This window comes from Myotis myotis, unplaced genomic scaffold (genome assembly GCF_014108235.1).
Source record: "Myotis myotis isolate mMyoMyo1 unplaced genomic scaffold, mMyoMyo1.p scaffold_m19_p_7, whole genome shotgun sequence".
Classification (NCBI taxonomy): domain Eukaryota; kingdom Metazoa; phylum Chordata; class Mammalia; order Chiroptera; family Vespertilionidae; genus Myotis; species Myotis myotis.
Window position 1 is genome coordinate 18,546,336 of NW_023416379.1, and position 25,237 is coordinate 18,571,572.

At 34.8% G+C, this 25,237-nt stretch overlaps 1 protein-coding gene across 8 annotated transcripts in view; it reads right to left on the bottom strand.

Annotated features, from left to right (window-relative positions):
• Positions 1 to 25,237, bottom strand: part of PTPRK (protein tyrosine phosphatase receptor type K) — a 482,252-nt gene that overhangs the window by 84,853 nt on the left and 372,162 nt on the right. For all 8 annotated transcript variants that reach the window (XM_036318388.1, XM_036318389.1, XM_036318391.1 and 5 more), the window contains exons 8-11: positions 16,088 to 16,390; positions 9,635 to 9,744; positions 8,401 to 8,602; positions 4,047 to 4,152 (exon numbers count right to left, since the gene is read on the bottom strand). In XM_036318388.1, the coding sequence (XP_036174281.1) occupies positions 4,047 to 4,152; positions 8,401 to 8,602; positions 9,635 to 9,744; positions 16,088 to 16,390 (721 nt within the window). The remainder of the gene's footprint in view (positions 1 to 4,046; positions 4,153 to 8,400; positions 8,603 to 9,634; positions 9,745 to 16,087; positions 16,391 to 25,237) is intronic.

Consider the following 25,237-nt stretch of genomic DNA (forward strand, 5'->3'; position numbering starts at 1 on the left):
AAACTCATTTTAAAAATAATATATTTTCCTTTCATTGTTCAATTTGTCTGTGCAAGCTGTTCTCCAACCATATTATTTTACTTAGTTTGGACAGTTCGTTTTCCCCTTCTACTCTTATTTATCAATACGAATTAATTAAAGTACCGAAAACAAGGAATGAGAAATCAAATTAAAAGTGATTTGACTGATTGCATGAAATGGGCCTGTGCTTTCTCATCCTCGTGGTTGTCTAATTACCTAATGGTACTTAATTCTAGCTAGATTTAAATATTATTTGAGCTTAGTACTCTGGCAATTTAAAATATTCCAAAGTCACTTGAAGAGCTTATTCACTCTACCCATATTTCATATATTCCCCATTCCTTTTAATTACATTTAAAAAATATTTCTACAATTAAGTTAAAATCAATTTACTGGCATTATGAATCTTCACTCAAAAGTCAAAATATGATTTCCTTATATTAAAAAACTAAAAATGATTTCACTATAAAATAATCCATTGTGATTAAACACTGGAATGTAATCATTTTTAATTTTGCGGGAGGCCAAATGATGACATTTCATCATACAATTTCTCTTCAGTTTATAAGACTGTAAAAGAATATACAAAGGGATTTTGACATTAGCTCAAAAACTGAGTATATGCTACATCTGGTAGATAGTTTCCTTGATGAAATGCTTAAAAATGCTGGAGATGAGTCTAAAATTATCAATGACAGCCTGCCATGGATTTTTCAACTACTAATAACTAAACTATCTATGAATCTGACTAGTTTCACACCTTCTCAGTGATACCAAATAACAAATTTTGTACAATTCATATTCCCTCTTTTTTTAAAAATTTAAAATGTCTCTTTACAGCTTCAGGAGATTTTCTCCAGTTCCAATGTCTTACAATTTCTCTTATAAACAGCCTTCCCAAGATCAGAGCCACCACTGCCAACATTTTGATGAGCTAGAGTAAAGGTTTAATTTTCATTTTGGTTGCCATCATATTTCCTGCTCTTCACCTCTGAGTAACAAAGCTCAAAATCATGGCATTAACTTTAACAAGGACTATTTTTGACCTGTTTTACCTCCCTTGTAATATACCACCTGGGGGCACACACTAAATTACCTTATGTGGGTTTCCATTCCAAGTATCCAGCTCTGCACCTAGCACATACTGAATGCTATTGAGTGAATGCATTTATAGAAACATTGAGGAACAAACTCTACCCAACAGGTGCTATGACAGAGGCTCTTGGAAATGGAGTTTGTTTGACATTAGCAAGGCCAGAGAAGAAATAATTAGATATTTCACTGGAGTTGGGACAAATGGATGGTGAAATGCAGTCTGGCAGAGGCTAGTCATTCTGTAAAGTAAGGAAAGATAGATCCTAGTATTTAGAGCTTATGATAGCAAACAAAGATAACTGATGGATGCTCTCAGGAGGTTGAGCTAGGTGCTAAATAGATATGGCTTTTATTGGGAGGGGAGGAGTTGAGCCACAGACTGGCAATGACAACAAGCATATACAAAGAAGAGATTCTGATAGACTGACAAAAAGAAACTGGGTGGAAAGTAAAGGAGTTTTAAGGACCTGAAGGTAGTAATAAGGATCCAATAAAAGACTTGAAGTACCAGACCATATATACAGTGCTTTGGAATTTTTTATTACATCAAGTTTGGGCCCTCATTTTCAAAGAAATTGGAGTCCTGGACAAGTTAAGTGCCAAGAGAAGGCTACAGTTACTAGTGGCAATGCCAAAGATGGGAACATGGTCAAAGGAAAGAAGACAGGGCGATATGACTAGAGGACTTAAAAAGCAAAGGAGGCTGGATTCATTTGAGGCCAAAATGCCTGACTAGACCAGTCTGATTCTACCACCAGGCTCCCACCTATGGGTGATACCAAATACATGAACAGATCATTTTTTTTTTTTAAAGGAGCTTGGCCAGTGTGGCTCAGTTGTTGAGCATTGACCTATGAACCAGGAGGTCATGGTTCGACTCCTGGTTAGGGCACATGCCGGGTTGCAGGCTCGATCCCCAGTGTGGAGTGCGCAGGAGGCAGCTGATCAATGATTCCTTCTCATCATTGATATTTCTATCTCTATCTCCATCTTCCTTCCTCTCTGAAATTAAAAAATATATGCCTTAAAACAACACACCTAAAAATGGAAATGATAAGATTAGATTATCAGTTGGAAAACAGATTTTTTTTTCCTGGTAGTAATGTTAGTTTAAAATACTTTTTTTTATTTATATATCATTTATTTCTTCTCGTAGTATTAAATTTATTTGAGCACTTATGTTCAAAGTGTAAACTGGTATTTCTCAGACATTGGGCTCAATTTCAGAAAAGGACAAATGTCTTTCCAATAAGTACAAAGAGGTGCATGTCTGTGTCAGAATATATGATTATCAAGAATTATTTTTGCATAATCATGAATTCAGACTGTGTGGATTTTTGGTAATTAATATTTTTGTGTTAAATAAAAAAGCAGAAGAAAGACATTTGATTTAATTCAACAAATTGTCTGAACACCAGCTATGAGCAAAGAATTTACAAGGCTGCAAGCAGTTCTCATTGTCCATGACACATAGGGAGACAGGCTCTGTGTTTCGTTGTGATCATTTTAATCATTGATTTATGATGCCTAGCACCGTGCCTGACACGTAATACCTGGTCAGTCAATATTTGTGCAATAAATTGATTAAATGATTAAAGAGTTAGTGTATGTTATGTTATATAGATAAATAATACACTGTGTTTCCAACTTACATTAAATAAAGCTGAATTCACTCAGATATCTAACTCTTATAAGATAAATGCAAATACCTGGCAGCTCATCTAAAAAACAGTAGCAGAACTGAACACCTACAAAGTAAATTTTATCACAGGTAGCACGTGTGAATGATCCTGACTACTTGTCAATAGAAAAAGATATTGAATGAAAGCATTTTCTCCTTCTCCTTTGGATCAGCCATCAGACTCACAGTTCATCAATTCATGAATAGCACTGCATCCTTACTTTGTATCCAGTCAGATTTCTTTTCCTCTGCTGTGGTATGCCTAGGTATTTTGGCCAGACAGACTCCAGAGAGTTTTCTTAATGAACTAAGGCTGTTTTATCAATATATATATTTTTTAATTACAAATACTTCTTTCTTTCTAGTGACATAGGATAATCTGAATGGTTAGTATATGCTTATAAGGCCAAATGCATTCATTTTACACATAAAGATTAGTTTTACTTTTTAATAAAGATGTAAACAACTTGAGATCACTCAAATATGAAATATCTAAACTATTTTTTGTGCCTTGCTTTATTTATCAATAGAAATATGAAAACAAAAGTATCCACAAAAATCTGCAAATTTTTAACAGAATCTTGCATCAGTTTTAAATATTTATCTAAAATGGTTAGAATAATTTGACTCAATCCCTGAAAACATAGCTCATAATTATATGGAAGATGAGGGTAAGATGGGGGATTTTAATATTGGAAAGATAAAGGAAATACAAATTGAATTTTAATATTTCCTATGGAATTCCTGATAAGCAACAACTTAGGAATTAAAAGGTCACATAGGCTACATTCATTCTATTTTTATTTTCTCAAAGCTTCCTATTTTTCAATCATTCATGTGAAATTATGCATAAAGGATTTGATGCATTGGATAGGAGGTATTTTCGCATTCTATTTCAAATACCTTCAAAACTCATATACCATAGATATCAACAGAGGAAGTGAAATGAAATGGGACTGGAAAAAAATAAAAGAGCAATGCTCTTAAATCAAACAGCACAGAGAGGTGAATGATTGAATTCATAAATATCCCCTTAGCATTCTTCTCTTAACTACAAGTCTATCTTCAGGCTTTCTCCAAATGAAAACAAAACAAAACAAAAGAGAAATAAAACTCCTGATAGTAATTGGCAAATGACTGTCTCAGAAATGATCCACTCACCACTAGTATATTAGCTGCTAAGTAACTATGAGAAAAGATCCCTCACTTTGGCTGTTTTTTCCTTTAACTATTGTTTTTCTCCTCTTACCTGATAGGGGCACCTTTGGCCTGTGCTGGTCTCAACAATACAGTTATTGTGGTGGCAGTTTCATTGAGAGAGGCATCAACTCCTTCATAGTCAGGCAGTGTTGGAGCTGATGAGTAATTAATGACCAAAAAAAAAAAAAAAAAAGGTTTCAATCAATTAACAGTAATATATCATAGTTCAGGTTGAATAAATGATCCTGACCAAGGAAAAACATCAATTTAATACTTAATTGTCTGAAATGATCCTTATTTTGTAGAATAACATATGCCTGAATGTTAACCCTGGGCATTGAGGACAGCAGAAGATACAGAGCCAAGAATTATTGAAATTTAAATAATAATTTGGCAATTTGTGACACACCCCAAACACTTCGTGAAGCTGTTTTAGGTTTCCGTTTCCCAGAGTCCTTGAATTCAGCAATGATGGGATGGGATGAAGGTGGTAACAGTGGAGACCATGGGGAGCCCTGGTAATGGAGCTGCACATGGAGATGCGGAGATAGGAATGGCGGGAGTGCTGTAAAGGATGCCTGGAGAGGAGGTGCCCTTCATGAGCTAGTGGTTGTAGCATGATCCCATATTAGTATCTGGGCCATTTTCACCACTGTGGTTACAACAGAAACATATCAAGGACGTGTGATGAATGGGAATGGGAACATTCGTTTTTATTTACCACAAACTAATACATTAGTTGCTGGACATCTGAAAAGAAAATATATTTTCAAAATGTTTGATAATGTTGGGGGAGAGGGGAACTTCCTTCTCCAACTGGTTGAAAAAGTAGCCTCAATTGGCTTTTAAATATTCCCATTTGGAAGGATGTTTGAGGGAGTCTATAATCTATGAAATGTGTGCATTATTAGAGAATAACAGAACAAGTGGCATCTAATCAATTTTTAAAGTATTTCATTCATTCATTGAACGTTTACTGAATACATACAGTGAGCTCTAAATATAAAGGAAAGTGAAGGGTAGTCTCTTACATTAATAGAATTAAAAGGAGGGCATCACAGTTCATCAGAAATGAGGGTCATAAAAATTTATAGCAAAATATTAGGTGACCCAAAGAGGAAGACAGTTAATTTGCTAAAAGAGTGGTCTCCAAGCCACCTAGATGGCTTCTTAAAACACAAATTGCCAACACTTTCCTTCAGAGTTTCTGATGCAGTAGGCCTGGGGAGGGGCCTGATAATGTGCCTTTCTAGAGATTTTCCACATGACATTGTTGGGGTTGGTCTGGGGACCACACCTGGAGAGCACTACCCTAAACTAGTGATGGGAAAAGGGAAGATGAAGCAGGGAAGGCTTCAGGGTTTGGGTGATGCTTAAGCTGAATGTTAAAAGAGTAAAAACTCACCAGAAAGAGAGCGCATATAATAAAAGTCCAGAGAGAGAAAACAGTATGGTTGAAGACACCTAACATGAAATGAAAAGATGTGTTCTAATAACTGTAAGCAGTTTAATATACCTGAACTTTGTGTTCATAGGTAGGAGTGGAGAATGGAAGGAACTATACAAGGATGAGCCACAGATGCTAACCATGCATGGATGATTGGATTTTATCCCACTAAATACATTAGACTAGAGGCCCGGTGCACGGATTCGTGCACTGGTGGGGTCCCTCGGCTGGCCTGCGGGGATCAGGTCCAAACCAGCTCTTCAACATCCCCCAAGGGGTCCTGATTGCAAGAGGGTGGTTCTCGAGTGATGCACCCCGGAATTGGGCTCCCTCCTCTCTTCCAATATTATAACACTTTTTCTCTGTATCTGTCTCGCTTTTTTCATCTCACTTTACCCTAAATTTGGTGGTAACTGATAACTTATGGGCATTTAGCTGCAAAATGCAATTATTTAGCAAACAGGATTTACTTAGCCTGGAATCTGCCTAGTCCCTGCTCAATGTCAGGCTCCTGCCCTGGCCCTGTCATGGTGGGAACCTCGTTCTTTCCACCTGAGCTGCTCCTTCGCCTCCTTCCCTCCAAGGAGGTTGCCTGCTGGCGCTACTGTCCACCTGGAAGGAGGGATGCTGCAGCCAGTTTCCCAGCCAAGAGTGGTAGCGGGAAAATTCGCTGCCTCTACTGGAAATCAATATTAAGTGGTTGGGCCAGAGCGGGCACCAGACATTGGGGCTGCAGTTTCCTGCATGTCTCATCATTTAGGTAACTGAGTCAAAAAGTTTCTGTAAGGGCCAGACTCATGACCTCCGCAATGGGCTAGAGACCTGGTAGGGAGCCAGGCCCAAAGTGGAGAGCCAATGGGCTAGAAGTCAGGTTCAGGTGCGTCACCCAAGAACCGCAGCTGCCAAGTCACCACAGCTCGGCAGCTCCTGCGTTGAGTGTCTATCCCCTGATGGTCAGTGCACATCACAGCTACCGGTCGAATGGTCAGCTGGTCGGCTGGTCACTTAGGCTTTATATATATATATATAGATGGGGGCGGAGGGACTTAAAAAAGAAATATATGTTGTATAAAGGCAAGGATACTGCTTACAGAGATATTTCAATGATCTGTTTAAAATATTTTCTAATTAGAAAGAAAGGAAAAGTGACATTGCAAAGAGGAACATAATCTGAGAGTTATTTAGGCAGTAGAATCAATAGACATTATACACACACACAACTATATAAATTATGTCTCCAAGCATCATTTCTCCAATAACTTTATTTCATGTTTATTTAAACTACTTTTAAAATATCGAGGAATAGAACCACTGGACTCATTGAATAAATTGCAGTAAGTTCTTAACCGTTCAAGTGATGCTTAGAACCACAATCATAAATTTTGTCAGCCTGAGCGTGAGTATTATGTGTTCCTAAGATATAGTGGTTGCACCAAGTTTTTAAAGTTCCAATTGAGTACCCATGTACACAGGTTGCTTCAATTGAAAGTGCAATGAAATAATTTTTAAAAATGCTAAATGGGCATTCAGTCTTTTTTTTTTTTTTAAATATATTTTATTGATTTTTTACAGAGAGGAAGGGAGAGAGATAGAGAGTTAGAAACATCGATGAGAGAGAAACATCGATCAGCTGCCTCCTGCACATCTCCTACTGGGGATGTGCCCGCAACCCAGGTACATGCCCTTGACCGGAATCGAACCTGGGACCCTTCAGTCCGCAGGCCGACGCTCCATCCACTGAGCCAAACCGGTTTCAGCGGCATTCAGTCTTTAATTAGGGTCTAGTTGTTCAGTGCTATCAGTTTTACAAATTTATGAAAATTCTGTAGATATCTCTGTTGAAAGATATTAGTCATTTATAATACTACTGCTAATTCTAGAATGTAGGCAACATGTCTCACTATATCATGATATCACAAAGTCATATTTTCTAGTAAAGTGACAACAAATATTTTAAAGGGATTATAGTGCATACTGGAATAGCTAATTTTTCATGATATATATTTTTAATGTTTTGTATTTTTTCAAAACATTTCCAAATAACATTTTGGACTTAAAAATTATGTACCTTTCTTCTGATACAAATGTCACCAATTGAGAGCAATGATAAATTTTTTTTAATAATGTATTATTCCACTTTTATATGCAACTAGACTTATAATAAAAATAAACATTAAAAGAATAACTTAGAAATGCAAAATTAGTATTTTAATATGTTAAGGGGTTAATATTTTCAGTGTTAACTCATTACATATATAATATATACTTATTTTACTAATCATAAACAAATTATATGCAGAATTACATAAGCTGGATTTGGGGCATTTTACAATGGTAATTTCTGGCAAAAAAATTAATAAGGTTTAATTGATGACTTGACTGAAGAAGTCACATCTGTAAACAATCTAGTCAAAAGTAAACTATTAAACTATGAGCATAACATAATGAAAATTTAATTGTATTTGTTTATCAACCTAACACACTGCCATTGTAAAATCTAGATAAATTTATGTGAGATTCTAAGAGAAAGAAAAGTTCTTATTTGTTTAAAATGATCAGAATCTCAGTAAAAATGGAGCAGAGAGACAAAGGTATATGTTACTAAGATAGTAGAGCAAGGATCATCTTTAATAAAATCCCTTTTCAGTAAAGATCTGATACCAGATTAAGAACGCCTCAAAATTATTATAGGCCTATTATATATATAGTGAACTTTGAAAGCTTTCTAGTAAATATATATATATTTTTAAAGACCACTGTTGATTAAAATTGACTATTTCAGATGCATATGGATTTGGACATATAACCAAGAATAATCTGTATTGAAATAATTATTTAAAGTGCCTTCAATCATGAATAATATTAAGGATTCAATACGTGAGAAAAACTATACTCAGTGTATATGTGATACTCTGTGACACACAATTACAAACCGATTCTTTAGTCATTTATATACCTGAGATATTGGTTGTCACATTGATGGCTGTGGCTGGCCCAAAGCCTTTGACGGTGCTGGCTTTTATGAAAAATTGGTACGTAGTTCCAGGATGGAGATGCATAAAGACATGGTGTGTACTGTTCCATAAATTCGATACAGTCTGTGGAGGTCCAGCCACTGGAACTGCGGGATCAAAAGATCTTATGCTGCTGTAGCTAACCTGTTTTAAGAAATACATTTCCTATTACATGTCCAATTTGTCATAATAAATTTTACATAAATCCTTTTAAATAAGATAGCATTAAAGGGCATTTGTGGAGTGAGTCATATTTTAATTTCAGTTCTTTTCTTCTCATTTAATATGGTTACAATTATCTCCATGATTGGACCAATATAGATTTATTTTCTTTTATTTAAAAAAGTGTACTTAAGTATAAATATATAATCTTATGTATATAATCTTATATTTTAATGCATATGAAATACAGAATAGGTTCAACAAATATTTGTTTTAATTAACTTAATCTATACTTTGTCCAATTTACATAAATTTTATTTAAATAGTATTTAAGTATGATAATATAGTCACAAATTATAAGACTGCACTTGTGATTCCCATCGCCATGATGCACTCTGTAGCCATTAGAAATTTAAGCACTTTATGCTTTAATCAACACTGACTATGCAGGTACAGAAATACACACTTATACAATTAAAAAAAAATCCATTCTTTTCTTCTTTAAATATATTATATTTAAAAATAAGATGATAATTTATATTTAAAGTTTAAATATAGTCAGATTTATAATATATATTATAATATTATATATTTTATATATACATATATATGTATATATATTTAGTATTAATCCCCTTCTATGAAACAACTGACATTCAATGGCCTTTCCTAAATCACAGTATGAAATGAATTTCTCAATTTTATAAAAATTCATTCTTTACAATCATCATTAAGTCTGCTTGAAAGGGCCAATCCTGCTTTCCTAAAACAACTGCAAAAATAAACATATATTTACTTTAAGAATTTGAAAATTCTAGGTGCCATACAATATTTATTTTGATACTAAATTTTGGGATCAAGGAATATCTAATTAAAAGAGAGGAGAAATAGTAATTATTTTAATCTCTTAATCCTCACTCATTTTTCCCTATTTCCCTTTTCCTTTTCCTCTCCCTTTTCCTTTTAATTTCCCTTTAATCCACATTTCAATTAACTTCCTTGTCCTCCCAATACCTCATATTGGGTGATGACTCCATTTGGATCCAGAGGCTCTTTCCAGTTCAAGAAAATCTTATTTTCGAAGGATGTTCCTTGAAGAGAATTGACCGGTACAGGACCAGGCACTACAAATACATATATTTAGTTATAAGAATTCTTACATCAAAAAACAGAAAAAAGTACATTACAGAAGCTAGCAACCAAGTTGAAAATAAATATGTCTTTAAAAAGAAAATAAGCTTATATGAGCAGTTTTAAGCTTCTAATACAGATAATATACAAATGCAAAATTATTTTTATTCAAAAGTATATTCTATCACCTAGAGAGCTGAATAAATTATCTAGTTTACTCCATTAATAGGCCTCTCATAACTTGAAAATCTCATTTGTGATTTGTTTCATGAACAGAGCTGTGTTTTCCAGAAAGGTATTTTGAAGGTTATAAGACCCAAAAGAGTCTCTATAAACAAAGTTCATGCAATAATGAAACATAATAATTAACACTCTTTAGACTAGAGAGTGAAATTATATAGTACCGAATTGAAATGCTCCACAGTCAGCAACATTAAGCTACTTAACAGATAAACAGAAGCTCAAGAAAGTGGCCTCGTGAATCTGAAATCAGGTAACTAGAAGACAGGAAACCCATGGCTAAAACTCAGGTCCATAGGACTCTACACTCTTTACGCTGCCAAATTGTAAGGCTGTTACCAAAGTTGCTGATCTACCGAGGAGATGACAGGGAAAGAGAAATGGCATAAAGTGGGGTTGTGTAGGGGACCCTGTCAGTTTACTTATCACCCCTTCTTCCTCCTTCAGAAGAGAATCCCAATTCTGCTCAACTATCCATTGATCTCTCATATAACCCATGTGATTCAGGAAGCTTACCCATTTCTAACTCGGAGCATAGATTCTGATTAGTCAAAGCAAATCAATGGATAGCATTTTCCTGGTGACTCTAAATGATCATAAAGTGTGCATATAATCTAAACTAGTTCAACCAGAATAAACGAAAGCATTTATATTTCATATTTAAGGAAGACATCCTTCCCTAAGGAAGACATTTCTCCCTTCTCCCCACCCATATCTCTATCTTCTTCTCTCTCTCCCTTTCTCCTAATGCATGAAATTAAGGACACTACTTTTCACAATTTCTATTGGCAGCTATCTTGTGACCAGAAGAACTAGTCCAAAGCTGAAACAAGGTATGGATTGCCTACCACAGCTATGGAGACTACCTGGCTTCTTTGATATTTCTGAGCCACTGAGTCGCTCAACTCTAAAGCCTACCCTATTTAGGGATTATATAAGATAATAAATGTTCTACTTTTAAAAAAAGAAAAACCCATCAATAGTCAATCTTTTATAGCTATACTTATTAAATTTATATAATTTTAAAAAGACACATTGATTATATATTTTTAAAACTGCTAAGATGAACAGGTTCAAAGATCATTATTTCAGTCTTTTAAATGAAATTCACTATCTTAAAGCTAAGATTCAAACTGTTTGAAAACATCATACTAGTTTAGAATTCAACAATCCACATAACTAGTTTTGAAGTGTTCCCCGGTATGTCAAGATTTGAGGAACCCTCATTCCAGTCCTATTTTTAAATGTCATATAACTAACAATACCCAATGGCAGCAAGGAATGATGTGTCAGCTTCTATTAACAAAATATAAGACACAAGATACTTTTGTTATTGTACATAGTTTTCTATATATTTTATTTAAATTCACATATTCAGTTTCTTGTTCTGCAAAGGTTTAAAACTATATCCTCTCCATCCTATTTTGCTTAAAATGTGTTTTTATTTGAAAATATTGACCTAATATTGGGCAAGTTTGGTTTTTTATTAATATTTTTCCTTAATATGTCATTTCAGTGAATTTCACACATGACATTATGTAGAAATGCAGTTTCAGAGTATAAAGCAATTTTGTGGGGATTTGATATAAATTAAAAATCACTGGATCAAAGGAAATGCATTACATGGTGGCTAGCAGCATCAAGAAATTTGGAATGATAATGTCAAAAGAGTAAGATTTATTCCAATCTACAAGGAGATGATGAATGATGTTGTGACCTCTGGGACAGCTAACATAATTGGGCACATTAATAACAAATTCTTAAAGAAAGAAACCCACAGTAAACAAAAAAGATGCCACCACTAAACTTCAGATGATCTGTCCATGTATCTGTTAGCTGAGGGCTCAGAGGGAAGTTAACCAAAGGCATCCCATTGTCTCCCCCCTCCCCCCAACCCAGTCCACAGTATTGGCACAGACTATGTAACTGTTCAAGGCCCTATTTGCAAGTTGTGTAGTCTATGAGGCTGCCATGGGCATTAGTTTGTTTTCCCAGGAGACTACCTGTTGTTTTCATTCTATCAAATGATACAGTTACAATTGTAATTAAGAAAAAAGTATATCTTCACCTTTCCATACCTCATATATAGAAGGTGGTTGTTGGGGAAGGAGGAGACAAAACTCCATTAATGAGTAAATTTTTATATGATGGTAGGTATATAATTAGTATCTGTGTTAACCAAACACAATTTGGCCCATAAATAGTGTAAAACGGCGTGCATGTATTTATAATTGTTCACAAATAGGGACAGTTTTCAATGTGCACAACTCTGCATTGAGAGGGGATAGAATTAGAGAATAGTCTCCCTGGAATTAGAATGCCTGCAATTCTCTGTTCTTCTTACACATGTTCTACGTTGTCAATTGGATTTAGTTCAAGTACATAAGGTCATATTTGTAAGGGGGAAAAGTCTGTGGAAAATTTATGGCTAAGAGAGTGCCCACTATGATCTCGCAGCAGGGCATGCACAGGGGACAAAAGAAAGAATTGTGCTTAGGTGAACTACAAACCACATACATAAACAGAAGGGGCAACAGGGTACAGGAACAAATTATATTCAATAACTTTCTACAACTGAAGGAAAACAATGTGTTTCCATACGCATACATCTCTATGTCCTCATAATTTGTATAAATGCATCATAAAGTCACTAAGACCATCATCGTGGCAGTCTTCACATTGCAGTGAGTGTCATTTCACATTTCCACATCAACAACTTCTAATGGAGAGAGAATGCTGACTTTAATCCCCTTTGTGATGTACTTGAGAGCTGTTTCAGCTAATTTTTTTTTTGCACATAAGATACCCCTTTAAAATATAACTCTCAAAATGGAAAAGAGAAAAAATAATGAATGTGGTGGATCAAGATTATATTAAATAAGCTTTATAACCTTTAAAATATAATAAATGTACATTTAAAAATAGCTTTGTATTAGCAAAATACTGTCCCTGAACCAGGTTTTTCTGCTGACCTAACTTCTTAATATTGATTTTTATCAATGGTGGAATAAAAAAATGAAAAGAAAATCTCATACAAAAAACTTCTACCCATGCATTAAAAAAATGTATGCAATAAATTAAATATAAATTCTACCTTAGGGTTCTGGTGGGAAATCATTCTAGCTTTGCTGTCATGATTTATGGACATCTCCAGAATTCTTTTCATAAAATTATGTTCTTTTATTAGATGGTTGATAATTTATTCTTTTTCTATGTGTATAGGGCAGCAATAATTTAGTAAGACTGACTTAATTAGAACATCAAAATCCATCGATCTTTACAACAATAGATTACAATTTAGATATTCTGTCCTCCCACCCCCCCACCCCCCAGAACACTGAGACACATCAAGCAGTCTATGTAGAAACTGGAGCTCACATGGATAGTTTGAAAACTGAATTCTTGCAACTATGTCACGGAAAGTTTGTACTTCAATCATTTAGTCTTACACGTAGAGCAAACGGGAAAAAACAACCTCACAGTAAAAGGAATTAGTTCCTGACCATACTTTGAAATATGAATATGCAATTCAATTTCATTAAAACCAATTAAAAATGCTTCAAAGCGGAGGTTAAAATAAACTTAGAATAGGCCCTGGCCAGATAGCTCAGTTGGTTAGGGAAGCGTCCAGATACTCCAAGGTTGCAGGTTCAATCCTGAGTCAGGGCACATACGAGAACTGACCAATGAATGCATAAATAATAAGAGGAACAACAAGTTGCTCTCTCTCTCTTTTTCTCTCTTTCTCTATCAATAAAAAATAAAGTAAAATTAGAATAGAAAATACTATTGAAATTAGAATAAATAATGTCATTTTACTTTTACAAAATGTTTCTGGATTAAAAAAAAATAATACACAGTCATGAATATGATCAATTCAGGACATAATTTAAAATACTCTTGCCTAGCTAGAGTAGCTCAGTGGTTGAGAATTGACCTATGAAGTAGGAGGTCATAGTTCGATTCTAGGTCAGGCCCATGCCAGGGTTGTGGGCTTGATCCCCAGTGTGGGGTGTGCAAGATCAATGATGCTCTTTCATCATTGATGTTTCTATCTCTCTCACTCTCTCCTTTCCTCTCTGAAATCAATAAAAATATATTAAAAAAAATACTCTCAACAGTAAATATAAAATAAATAAATTCACAATAATTCACTTCCTGATTATTAATCTAGTCATGTGTATAGACCAAAATACTTTTAAAAATTTAATACACTATGAAAAAGATCATATAAGCCTGACTGTATTCTTTGGTTTGTGGGAAAGAAAGGCATTCTAAAAAACCATACCAAAGGTTACCATCAAAATGATTACACTATTAGACATTGAATGGCTCAGGGAGCGCAAAACTCATGTAATTTGGTCTAAAATCACCAATTAAGAAATCATGTGGGCTTTTTATTTTATTTTAAGTGCAGGCAATAAAGCATGAGTGCATTCTTGTCACTAAAAACCTGGGTTACAGAATGTCTAGTGTAATATAGACTTTTTAATATTTATCCCACCTTATAAAATGAGATAAATATTTTGTTAAGGCTTTTGAATCTATGTTTAGATTTCTCATTTCCCACCGATGAAACTACTATGCCAGTCATTTTTTCTTGCATTAGCATGTGTTGAGGTGTGTTTTCTGTATGTAAGGCATCGGTAATATGTGTTTGTGTATTATAGCAGGGTTCGTTATTATTAACTAGTGCCCCAGTGCACGGATTCATGCACATTGAAAGGAAATTAATTAGAAGGTGGCCATGGGACGGGACTGGGCAAGACAGGTCAGATACGCCCTGTAGCCAACCTCCCATGGTCCCTTCCTGGCTGGCTGCGCCTGGGGCAGCACTGCAGTACAAAAAGTATCTGTGGAGTGAGCGGGGTCTCTCCAGCTAGTGGGGTCTTTTGGCCTGGCCTGCGGGGATCCAGTTGAAACCAGCTCTCCAACATCCCCCGAGGAGTCCCAGAATGCGAGAGGGCGGTTCTCGGGTGCCAGAATTGGGCTTCCTCCTCTCTAATTTTGGGATGCATCACCCAAGAACCGCCGCTGCCAAGTCACAACAGCTCGGCAGCTCCTGCGTTGAGTGTCTGCCCTGTGGTGGTCAGTGTGCATCATACCAATCGGCTTGTCACTTAGTCTTTTATATATATAGATGCTTCAGTTAGGTGCAAATTCAATTGAAATAGCTAATGCAATCATGTTTAATTCAAATATGGCAAAAGTTCATTTACCATTAAGTCTTAGGTTTTTTTTCTCTGATGTTTTAGGAATATAAGTATAACCCCATGCATAATTTTAGGACAATATTGTTTCCTTTAAAATCTGAACTAACTAGGTTAAAGAGCTTTTACTTCCCTTTATTACAACAAAAACAATAGGATAAACCAGGGTCATTTAGCCTTTTCAGAGTGATAGGGAAAATTTCTAGAAACTATGGTATCTATCTATCTATCTATCCATCTATCTATGTGTATATATATATATATATATATATATATATATATATGTATGTATAATGGCAATCACATACTTGGTAGGCATCAAAATCTAAGCCTACATTTCAGAACTTGGGGGAACTTGGGAACACTAGGGTATGAATTACATCCTGTTTTCTGAAACCCAAATAAAAATGTAGTCCTATTTACAAGCTATTCAAGGAGAATTTTAGCAAGAAATGGAACCTCAGAGATCATCTAATTTAAACTTTTCTCATAGAGATGAGAAATGGAGAACTAGAAGCGTGAAAGAATTTGTTAAAGTTACAGAGCCAGAATGAAAAACCCATGATTCTTGATTACCAGTTCAGCTTTGCCTCAATTCGCTATATAGCACTCCCCACTCCACACATACACACACACACATACTTCTGTTCTTTGGATGAAAACAGAAAACAGTAGAGGCGTATTTCATTTAGTATTTGATGCTACTCTGAAGAATATTAAGCTTTTGTTTAAAAGTAAACTCTTTCCCCAAAGTTAACCTTAATAAGAGTATTTAGCAGATTTCAGAATCCAATTCAATTCTGGGGACTCTAGGAAATATTACAAGCATTTACATCATTTCTGTTATAAAACCCCCCTTTTAAGAAATAATAAAATATGAGCATACCATCTTCGTCAGTTTGAATAATTGTCTCTTCACTCTCCTTCCTGCCTTCTGGGTTGGTGAGGATCATCTTGAGGCTGACGTTTGTATAAGGTGGCAGATGGTTCACAACATGCTGAGGGGCTTTGGGGTCCATGTCCAAGCAGTCTGCCTTGCTCTCGTTGTGACCACGGAAGTAATGGTAGCAGATAGTGACATTAAAAGTGTGGCAACGGGTAATGTTGTAACCCAAGGATTCCCAGTCCACAGCAATGTGCCTGGCCTGGATCTCAGCAATCTTTAAAGTCTTTGGGGTTCGCATAGGTTCTGAAGAATAAATCAGAGACATAGGCAGCTGTCAGCTTTTTACAAGAATACTCTTGAAAAAATGAAACACTAATCATGACATGTGTCAACCAGGAAAATTTGGAACTCAACTTTTATTCTCATTTTATTTACTCATGATTCTATCCTTGAAGATTTTGGTTAAGGGCTATATTTACCAGTGGAAAAAGTGAAATGTAAAACGTCAACAATCCATAGTACTCAGGAACATGGTACAAAATAAAAACCTGAAAATGTAGCCATGATGCCTTTATAGTTGCTGCTGTTGCTACTGCCCAATTCCTGTCTTTTATTTTGTCATTATTGAGCAAGTGGATTAGCTAATATATCATAATGGATAAGAGTCAACATGTTCTGCTCTATGATTTGTCATATCACCAAGCTACGCTGTATACTAATTAGTCTAATTGTAACACTAAACTACCACTTACAAAAAATGACACAGATATTAATTAACATTTACTACCTCAGTAACAATGTTGTTCATCAAAGCAGAAAAGTATCTGAGAAAAATTGCAAGAACACATGTGGATATTCACATTGTCATCTATCCTTGATCTCTAACTTTTTCTAGGAAACACTCAGGTCTGACAATCCATTCACTGTCACCCAGACCAAACTGGGAGGTGAATATTCATTCAGTTGGAAAATGCTGGCGGAACTAAACACTCCGAAGACTGGAGTCCATCCATCACTGGTTCCCAACTGTATTCTTTCCTCATGCAAGACTAACTTTAATCGTCTAACTTAATCAAAACAATTACTCTATGAAAATCATGGCCATGGCAAAGTTTACACAGTAAACAAACTAATACACAGCACACTTTAATGCACGGATTTGAAAAGAAGATTAAAGTCAAGGCCAAGGTCAAGGCCATTGGGGCCCCCCCTTAACTCATTATAGATAGTCACTGCTCTAGCTAACTGAAAATCAGTAGGGGAAATAGATGACAAATAAGTACCAAAAAAAGCCTTACTTGGTGTTTTTATAAATTTTGATTATTGAGATTAAAATCTCAGTTATGTGAAAATTATCAGCATGGTACACAGATGGCAAGTCCAAATTGAAATTCCAGTTCAATGTATTTAATGTATGATTTGAAATACACTGTGGTGGCTATTAAATTAAATACTTCAAATCTACAAAATACATACATTTACACATGCAAATTCACCACTGGTAGAATCTAAATGCTTAGGTTTTAAATGCTATCTGTCAGTCATCTGACAGTATCAAGTCTCCCTATTTTATCATTTTCGTTGCATGTTTTACCTTAAGCACCGAAGTAGGCTCGAATAAAGATGTGACTCTTTAATCACTTTAAGAGTGTCTTTATATGTCTAGCTCTGTGATAGCATTTATCTTACCAGGCACAAGAGACACTCCGTCCAGCACAGTTAGACTGAAAATGATCTGCAGCGCCACCTACCAGCTGACCGGGCAATTACAGCTAAGTTCATGCTAAGATTCCCAGGTAAACTGTGATTTTGCTGCCTGCTAGGCAGCAATACAATTTAGTGGCGATGTTTACATTAGACCATACTTTGTTCTAAAAGTATCTAGAATGAGAAAGTGAGATTTTCCCCAGAAAAATACCTGGAGTATACGAATAAAGCTCTCCCGTACAACAATGAGAGAAAACACCAATAAATATTTACTCCTCTATTTAGTTTTTTTAAAAAAAAAAACAAAAAAACTAGTATTAATGTACTTGTTTGCATACACTCCTCATTTTGATTTTGATATTTTCCCCCTTCATTAATATTCTCTTTTTCCAAGTGATCATGTTTGCCTATCTTATGTAGAACATAATGAGTTCCAAGCAATATCCTTCTGCTTACAATATATTCTATGAGAATTTAAGCAATTCAAGAAGGAGAAATAACCTCCACCTGTCAAATAAAGGAGACATCTGACTTAAATCTCAATGGATAAGGCAACATCTGTACACACGTTTTGATGTGTTTTTTAAAATAGATTTTTATTGATTTCAGGAAGGAAGGGAGAGATAGAAACATCAGTGATGAGAGAGAATCATTGATTGGCTGCCTCCTACATGCTCCACATTGTGGATTGAGCTCACAACCTGGGCATGTGCCCTGACCACTGAATTGAACCGTGACCTGGTTTATAGGTTGCCGCTTAACCACTGAGCCATGGCAGCTGGGCTCATCATTGAAGTTTCTATCTCCTTCTCCCTCTCCCTTCTTCTACGAAATCAATAAAATATTGATTTTATTTATGTATACATATAAATTAAAAAAGCCCAGTTTTAGAAAACTGGAAATATAAGCAAAATCTCCTTCTTTTCCATTCTACCTTTTAAATGATGAATCATAACTCCTCTTGTTAAGTGCCCTGTGGACAGATCTGCACCAAAATTCTCATTCATTCATTCATTTCTGATAAATACTAGAAAACATCTATTTTTTTAAAAGCATATGCAATGAGAAATGTGAGTATTAGCCAATTTCAGCTTCCCTGCCAAATGTTGATCAGCCAGGCTTACTAACTTTTCCCATTCCATTTTTCTTTTATTTTTCACCTATTTCCTAGTTGCTACGGTGAAAAAGGCTACATGAAATCAAGGTGAAATTTTAAAAAATGGCAAAAAAATTTATATATCAAATCTATGATCAGTATTATATAATTAGCAGGTAAATAAAAAAGGAACATATAATTACCTATACTTAAATTTTAAATAGATGGAGCCATGGGGCCATGCCTGTAATAATTTATGTTAAATATTTAACTCAATTCAAGAGGATAAAATAAAGACTCAATAACTATGAAGGTTAAGAAAAATAAAGGCAACATGAACTGACAAAAACCTATTGACTCTGAGTTACCTCTCAACAAAAAGATGATTTAATAAGTGGTTCTAGATAGCAGATAAAAAGCCATTCAAGTTTTTGGTACTTGCTAAACAACACGTGACATGACAGGTCAATATCCATGTCCTTTTGTAATGATAATTTCTAGTTAGTCTGAAAGAACTGTGAAAACAAAAGCTTTAGCAGCTACAAGAGAATGGAGGGCAGGGATCAGATTTCCCTAGAATCAGTTTTTAATGATAAAAGTTATTTTCCTGCTGTCAGTCAGAGAAAAATAGAAGATGTCCCAAAGCTCATCCAAGAAAAAAGAGAAAGATCTTGTCAAGGATGTACACAAACTAAGAACACTGAAGCATGACAGGAGCTTCGTGCTCCGGGCTGCTTTCTCATCAGAAATCCTAGAAGCTGACTGCAGAGCACAATTTCCATCCCATTTATCAAAACAAATACAAGGGAAGTGGATTCTATTTTCCTTCTATTCCTGACTGCCAGAGAAAATATTTGTTGATGTGAAACAAAATATAATTGAGATAATATTTTTGAACAAAGGTAAATTTTTAAAAAAGTAAGAAGGAAAGCATTGGCATCCCTTGAGGGATGAAAAAAAATCTTAAGATCTTTGGAAAATATTCTTTTACTTTTCCCCACTGATGCTTTGTGTTTTTTAGCATTTTTTCCATGGTGAGAATTGAGACTAATCAACATTTTACACTGTACCTCTTTTCAATCTCATAAAATTATTAGTCTTGCCAAAAAGATTTCATCTCTGCTCCCATGGGTCAAATTGAGTTAATGATAAGTTGGTGAGATGAGTTGATTAATACTTAACATGAGGGAGCCTGAGGTCCAGGAATAATCGCAAGCCAACTGTCATCTCTTTGGGCTTTATGGCTGTGTTGTTGAAATGACATGCTTAGACGTAGGGGCTATAAAATGACAGGGTGTGCATGGCTCACTCAGCTCTCCTGCAGCCACAGTAATATTTATCCAGCACCACCAGAACAATACTAAGCACATAATCAAATTCAATCAAAACATGTCATCCTCACTGCTCTCAAGAGTCTTACTGAAGTTCATCAGATAATTCTAATAAACTTAACATTACCATCCTCTCTACAATAATGCCAAGAAAATGAATTGATTTTTAAAACACAATAATATCAAAGTGACATGAAAACAAGATGAAGAGAATTCTTTTTCCAAAATTTAAATTGAATGTCTTATCATAAAACCTAATTCTCAAAATATAGGGGTTAAAAATTTGAGGAACCTTTAATGTTTTTTAATTAATATAAGAAACATGTAATTATCATCAATGAACCCACTTTGACTCATCTTTGATATTGCATATCTCACTTATGTTTTATGATTTAAAGAAAACACAAAAAGTAAAATATGCTCTATAAATAATTGCTAATATTTGTATAAAACCTAATATAGAAAAAAGGACACTTTTTTAATTTATGAAAATAAATAAGAATGATCTACTTTTCCTCTCTAAGTAAACATTTTTATTAAAATATTAAACAGCACTAATCAGATGCAAAAAGGTAGAGAGATTTGTACATAATGCTAAAAAATGTAGTATAGAAAGTAGCATTTCCATATATAAAAAAGTGACCTTGGAGGACTGTATATAGCAATAAAAACCTTGAGAGGGGATTTTCAATGTTTTCTTTATCCCCCAAAATAAGATAAGTTACCTAATTCTTTGGTTGTCCTAAAAATGAGGTAAATAATTTATATACCAAGAGAAGTCACTGACCCATAGTATAATTCTGGAAATGTTTATTTTCTGAATGATAAAGCAAATAATTTTAATATTTCAACCTCAAGAGCTAATGAAAGACATCTAAAGAACCCAATTCTGTGTGGTAGTTACAATGACGGCTCTAATTTTTCACTTCTCCTTCTATTCACACTGTTTGTCATGTGACTACAATTCCTCACACCAAGGAAGTGGGATTTATTTCCTCATTCACTGATTTTGGCCTTGCCTTGTGACTCACTTTGGTCAACGGAATGGGGCAAAAGTGATGGTGTGCTAGTTCTCAGGGTGTTATGTATCTCAAAGTCCTGTGTACTCCTACTTGCTCTTACACCGCCACCATCCACTGTAGAGTATGACATACATGTGGGGCAAGTGAGTTGTTCCAGTTGTAACAGCAAAGGCCATTCTAAATCAGCCAATAGAGTCTATAAGCAGATCTGTGAGCCAGCCAAGATCAGATGGTCTTATCCAACCATTCCAGAATGTAATATATACATGCTTGTTTTATGGCACCCTTGAATTTGTGGCTAATTATTGCTTAGCATTTTGATAGTCTCTATTCTCAACCTCTTCATCGCTAAATTACCTTACTATTTGTGTGAAGATTATATAACTGATCTTTCCACAGAACAATATTTTACACATTTGATTTCTCTATTATTAGGTTGTGATGAGCCACTACATGCTTATCTATAAAAGGCTAAGTGACTGACCGTACACCCATCGGACCATCCGACTGGCTGACCGTCTGGTACATATGAGGGCACTGGCAATTAAAAAATAAACGTTGACTCACTCATGTGTGATACATATAAAGCTCTCGCTGGTGCCAATCACATGCGTGTGTTTCAATCTGTCATTGTCAATCATGAATTTGATTGTTTTTGTTGACATTCTGAAGCTGATAGAAAGCATCGTCATCGACAGAATATGTCTGAAGACCAACTATTGGCACAACTACCTCAGAAGCCAAAAGAAGCTGGTGTCATTAACAGAATGTATCTTTAGACCAACAACCGGCACAACATACCATTTGAGTGATGATTCCATTAATTCAGTGGATGATGCTGAGAAGGAAAATTTTCCCATCGGATTTCTTTTTTTTTTTTTTTTTAATATATTTTATTGATTTTTTACAGAGAGGAAGGGAGAGAGATAGAGAGTTAGGAACATCGATGAGAGAGAAACATCGATCAGCTGCCTCCTGCACATCTCCCACTGGGGATGTGCCCGCAACCCAGGTACATGCCCTTGACCCGAATCGAACCTGGGACCCCTCAGTCCACAGACCGACGCTCTATCCACTGAGCCAAACCGGTTTTGGCGGATTTCTTAATAGTATTACTCCTTCGGGAATGCCGTGTCATAAATTAAAATTGAAAGTAGGTGCAATCATCATGCTATTGAGAAATCTTAATAGTAAATGGGGTCTTTGTAATGGTACTAGATGTATTATCAAAAGATTGCGACCTACCATAATCGAAGCAGAAGTATTAACAGGATCTGTGGAAGGAGAGGTTGTTCTGATTCCAAGAATTGATTTGTCCCCATCTGACACTAGTCTCCCATTTAAATTAATTCTAAGACAGTTTCCCGTGATGCTAGCATTTACGATGACTATTAATAAATCACAAGGACAACCTCTAGACAGACTAGGAATATTCCTACCTGAACCTGTTTTCGGACATGGTCAGTTATATGTTGCTTTCTCTCGAGTTCAAAGAGTGTGTGATGCTAAAGTTGTAAATACTTCATCATAAGGGAAATTAGTCAAGCACTCTGAAAATGTTTTTACTCTTAATGTGGTATACAGGGAGATATTAGAATAAGTTTAATCAATTTATCAGTCATTGTTTTTATCAATGTTGTTTTTATATCATGTTTTTGTTGTTTTTATATCATTTCTTTGTTGTTGTTATATCATGTTATTGTTTATTTATTAATCAATTTGTATATTATTTTCATATACATTTTACTAATTTTTCTTTAATCTCTGACACGTCTATTATATAGAAAGGGTGAATAACAATATTAAAATATTTCTTCTAATTAATTTCCTTTCAATGTGCAGGAATCTGTGCACCGGCCACTAGTTTAGTAGAATTTGTTTGACATATGCTGATACTGTGATAGTATAATAATATATGCTTTAATAAATGATTTTGGTTTTGTCTTATTTCCTATATGCTCTCTGAGTGCGGGTTCAGTTCTTCAGTATACTCCCATGATACTAACTGTTGAATGTTGAACTGATAACTCTGAGTGATAAGACATGTGAGTATTTTATTCAAAGCTATAATTGAAATAGCAGTTTTTCAGTACCTACTCCATCACTGTAAAATAGTTAAAACATAATTTAATCATTTATATTAATATGACTTTGTAGGCACATATAATAGTGAATCTGCAATATAGTCTGAATTTCTTTACTTTTGAGGTGATCGGTCTGATAAAAAAGATGCATATACATTTACAGGGATAGTCAAAAATAGGCTCACAGTTGTTCATATGAAAAAAGACATGCAGGTTATGATCATCACAATAGTTTTTTAAAGTAAAAAATGTCACAATGCACCTGTAAATTGCCAACCTCTGTATATTATCCAAATCCCTATAACATTGTTTAGTAACTTCTTCTCAACTGCATACTCCCTTGTAAAAATCTCACAGCTGTCCTTAAATGAATCAGTCAGTTCAACCTAGGGAAATTATTATAAAGTATATTTAGTTACTAAAATGCTCAGTGAGGCTATTTTATGACATGAATTTCTACCCTCTTCCCCCAACAAAAATACCACAAATACATTATAATGACATCCCAAGTCTGTATGGCTTATTTTGCTCTTTACAAAGGTTATGATTTTAAAACCTCAACTTAGGTCCTTCTTTCATTCCTTCCTTCTGGAAACTTGAGTAGAATAATTTGCTTTGATCACATTTGTTAAGAAAAAAGAAAAATTTCTAAATAATAATAGAAAAAAGCAATAACATATAAGCTTCAAAGGTGATAATGGTTATTGACATACTTTGACACATATTTGATTTCAGAAAATGCAAGTGTCTGATAAGATGCTTGCTTCAGGGGAATGGAGATAGGACTGCCAGGTTGATGATTTTTAGTCCATTTCCTTTTCCAAAGCCACCAGTTTTACTCTATGTTTTCATGCATGATTAACAGCTTGCAGATCCTTCACATGTAATCAATAGTTGTGAAGTTTTATATTAGGTTTAGAGATTAGACAGCCTTGATTATAAATTTTATCGATTTGTACAGCTTAGCTACAGAAATCCCTGTACATTTTTCAGAGATTAAATTAAAAGGAGATATATGGCCTATACACACTAGAAATGCCATTGTGATTACAAGGTGTGACCTCTTTATACTCATTCCTTTAGATGAATAAAACCTATCTAACACACTGAAACATGAATCAGCATGTCAACAGGCATCCAGCTGAGATAGTAAACACAGTGAAAATGTGACAAAAAGAATTACAAAACCACAAGGAAACCTGTCTAAGACTATAATTAATACGGGAGACTTGAAAGGATTAATTGCTTCATCTCGTTTGTAAGTTAGGAAATTGACAGAGATAAGAATAATGAACTCCTTGACTTCTTCCAGGAAAATTTGAGCCTATATTAAACTGAAGATTCATGATCTCGTTTAAGATAAAGGAATGAGGCCTTTTTTTAATTACTAGAAAAATATGATCATTTTAAAGTTAGTGACTAAGAAATTCATAATTAAATCTATTTATGAGTGTTTCCGACTTAAAAAGTTTTCAAGCACTGCTGTATATTTTATGTCCACTCTTTTAAGGTCTGAGGATGTCCAGAGTAAAATTAATAAACATGTCAACCAACGTAACAGGGCTAATATATTTCAAGCTTAGAATCTTAATTTTCTTTTAGTGTGTGTGTGTGTTCTATTACAGCTTTCTGAATATTATTTCAACTTTGTTCTTTTGCGAAATGTATTTCATTTTCCTGAGTATGTCCAAGATCTGCATATATATAAACACATAAGGCAGAAATAAATGAAAAGTGATTCATCTTGACACAGACTCTGAAGAGTTCATCTCATTAGCTGTAAAAAGGTATTCAACAATTAGGTTTAGCATGGACTGCCTTGAGCCAGTTTAAAGTGTTAGACAATGTTCTAGTGCATTTTTTTGAATGTTTGTTTTTTGTGGGGTTTTTTTTGTTGTTGTTGTTGTTGT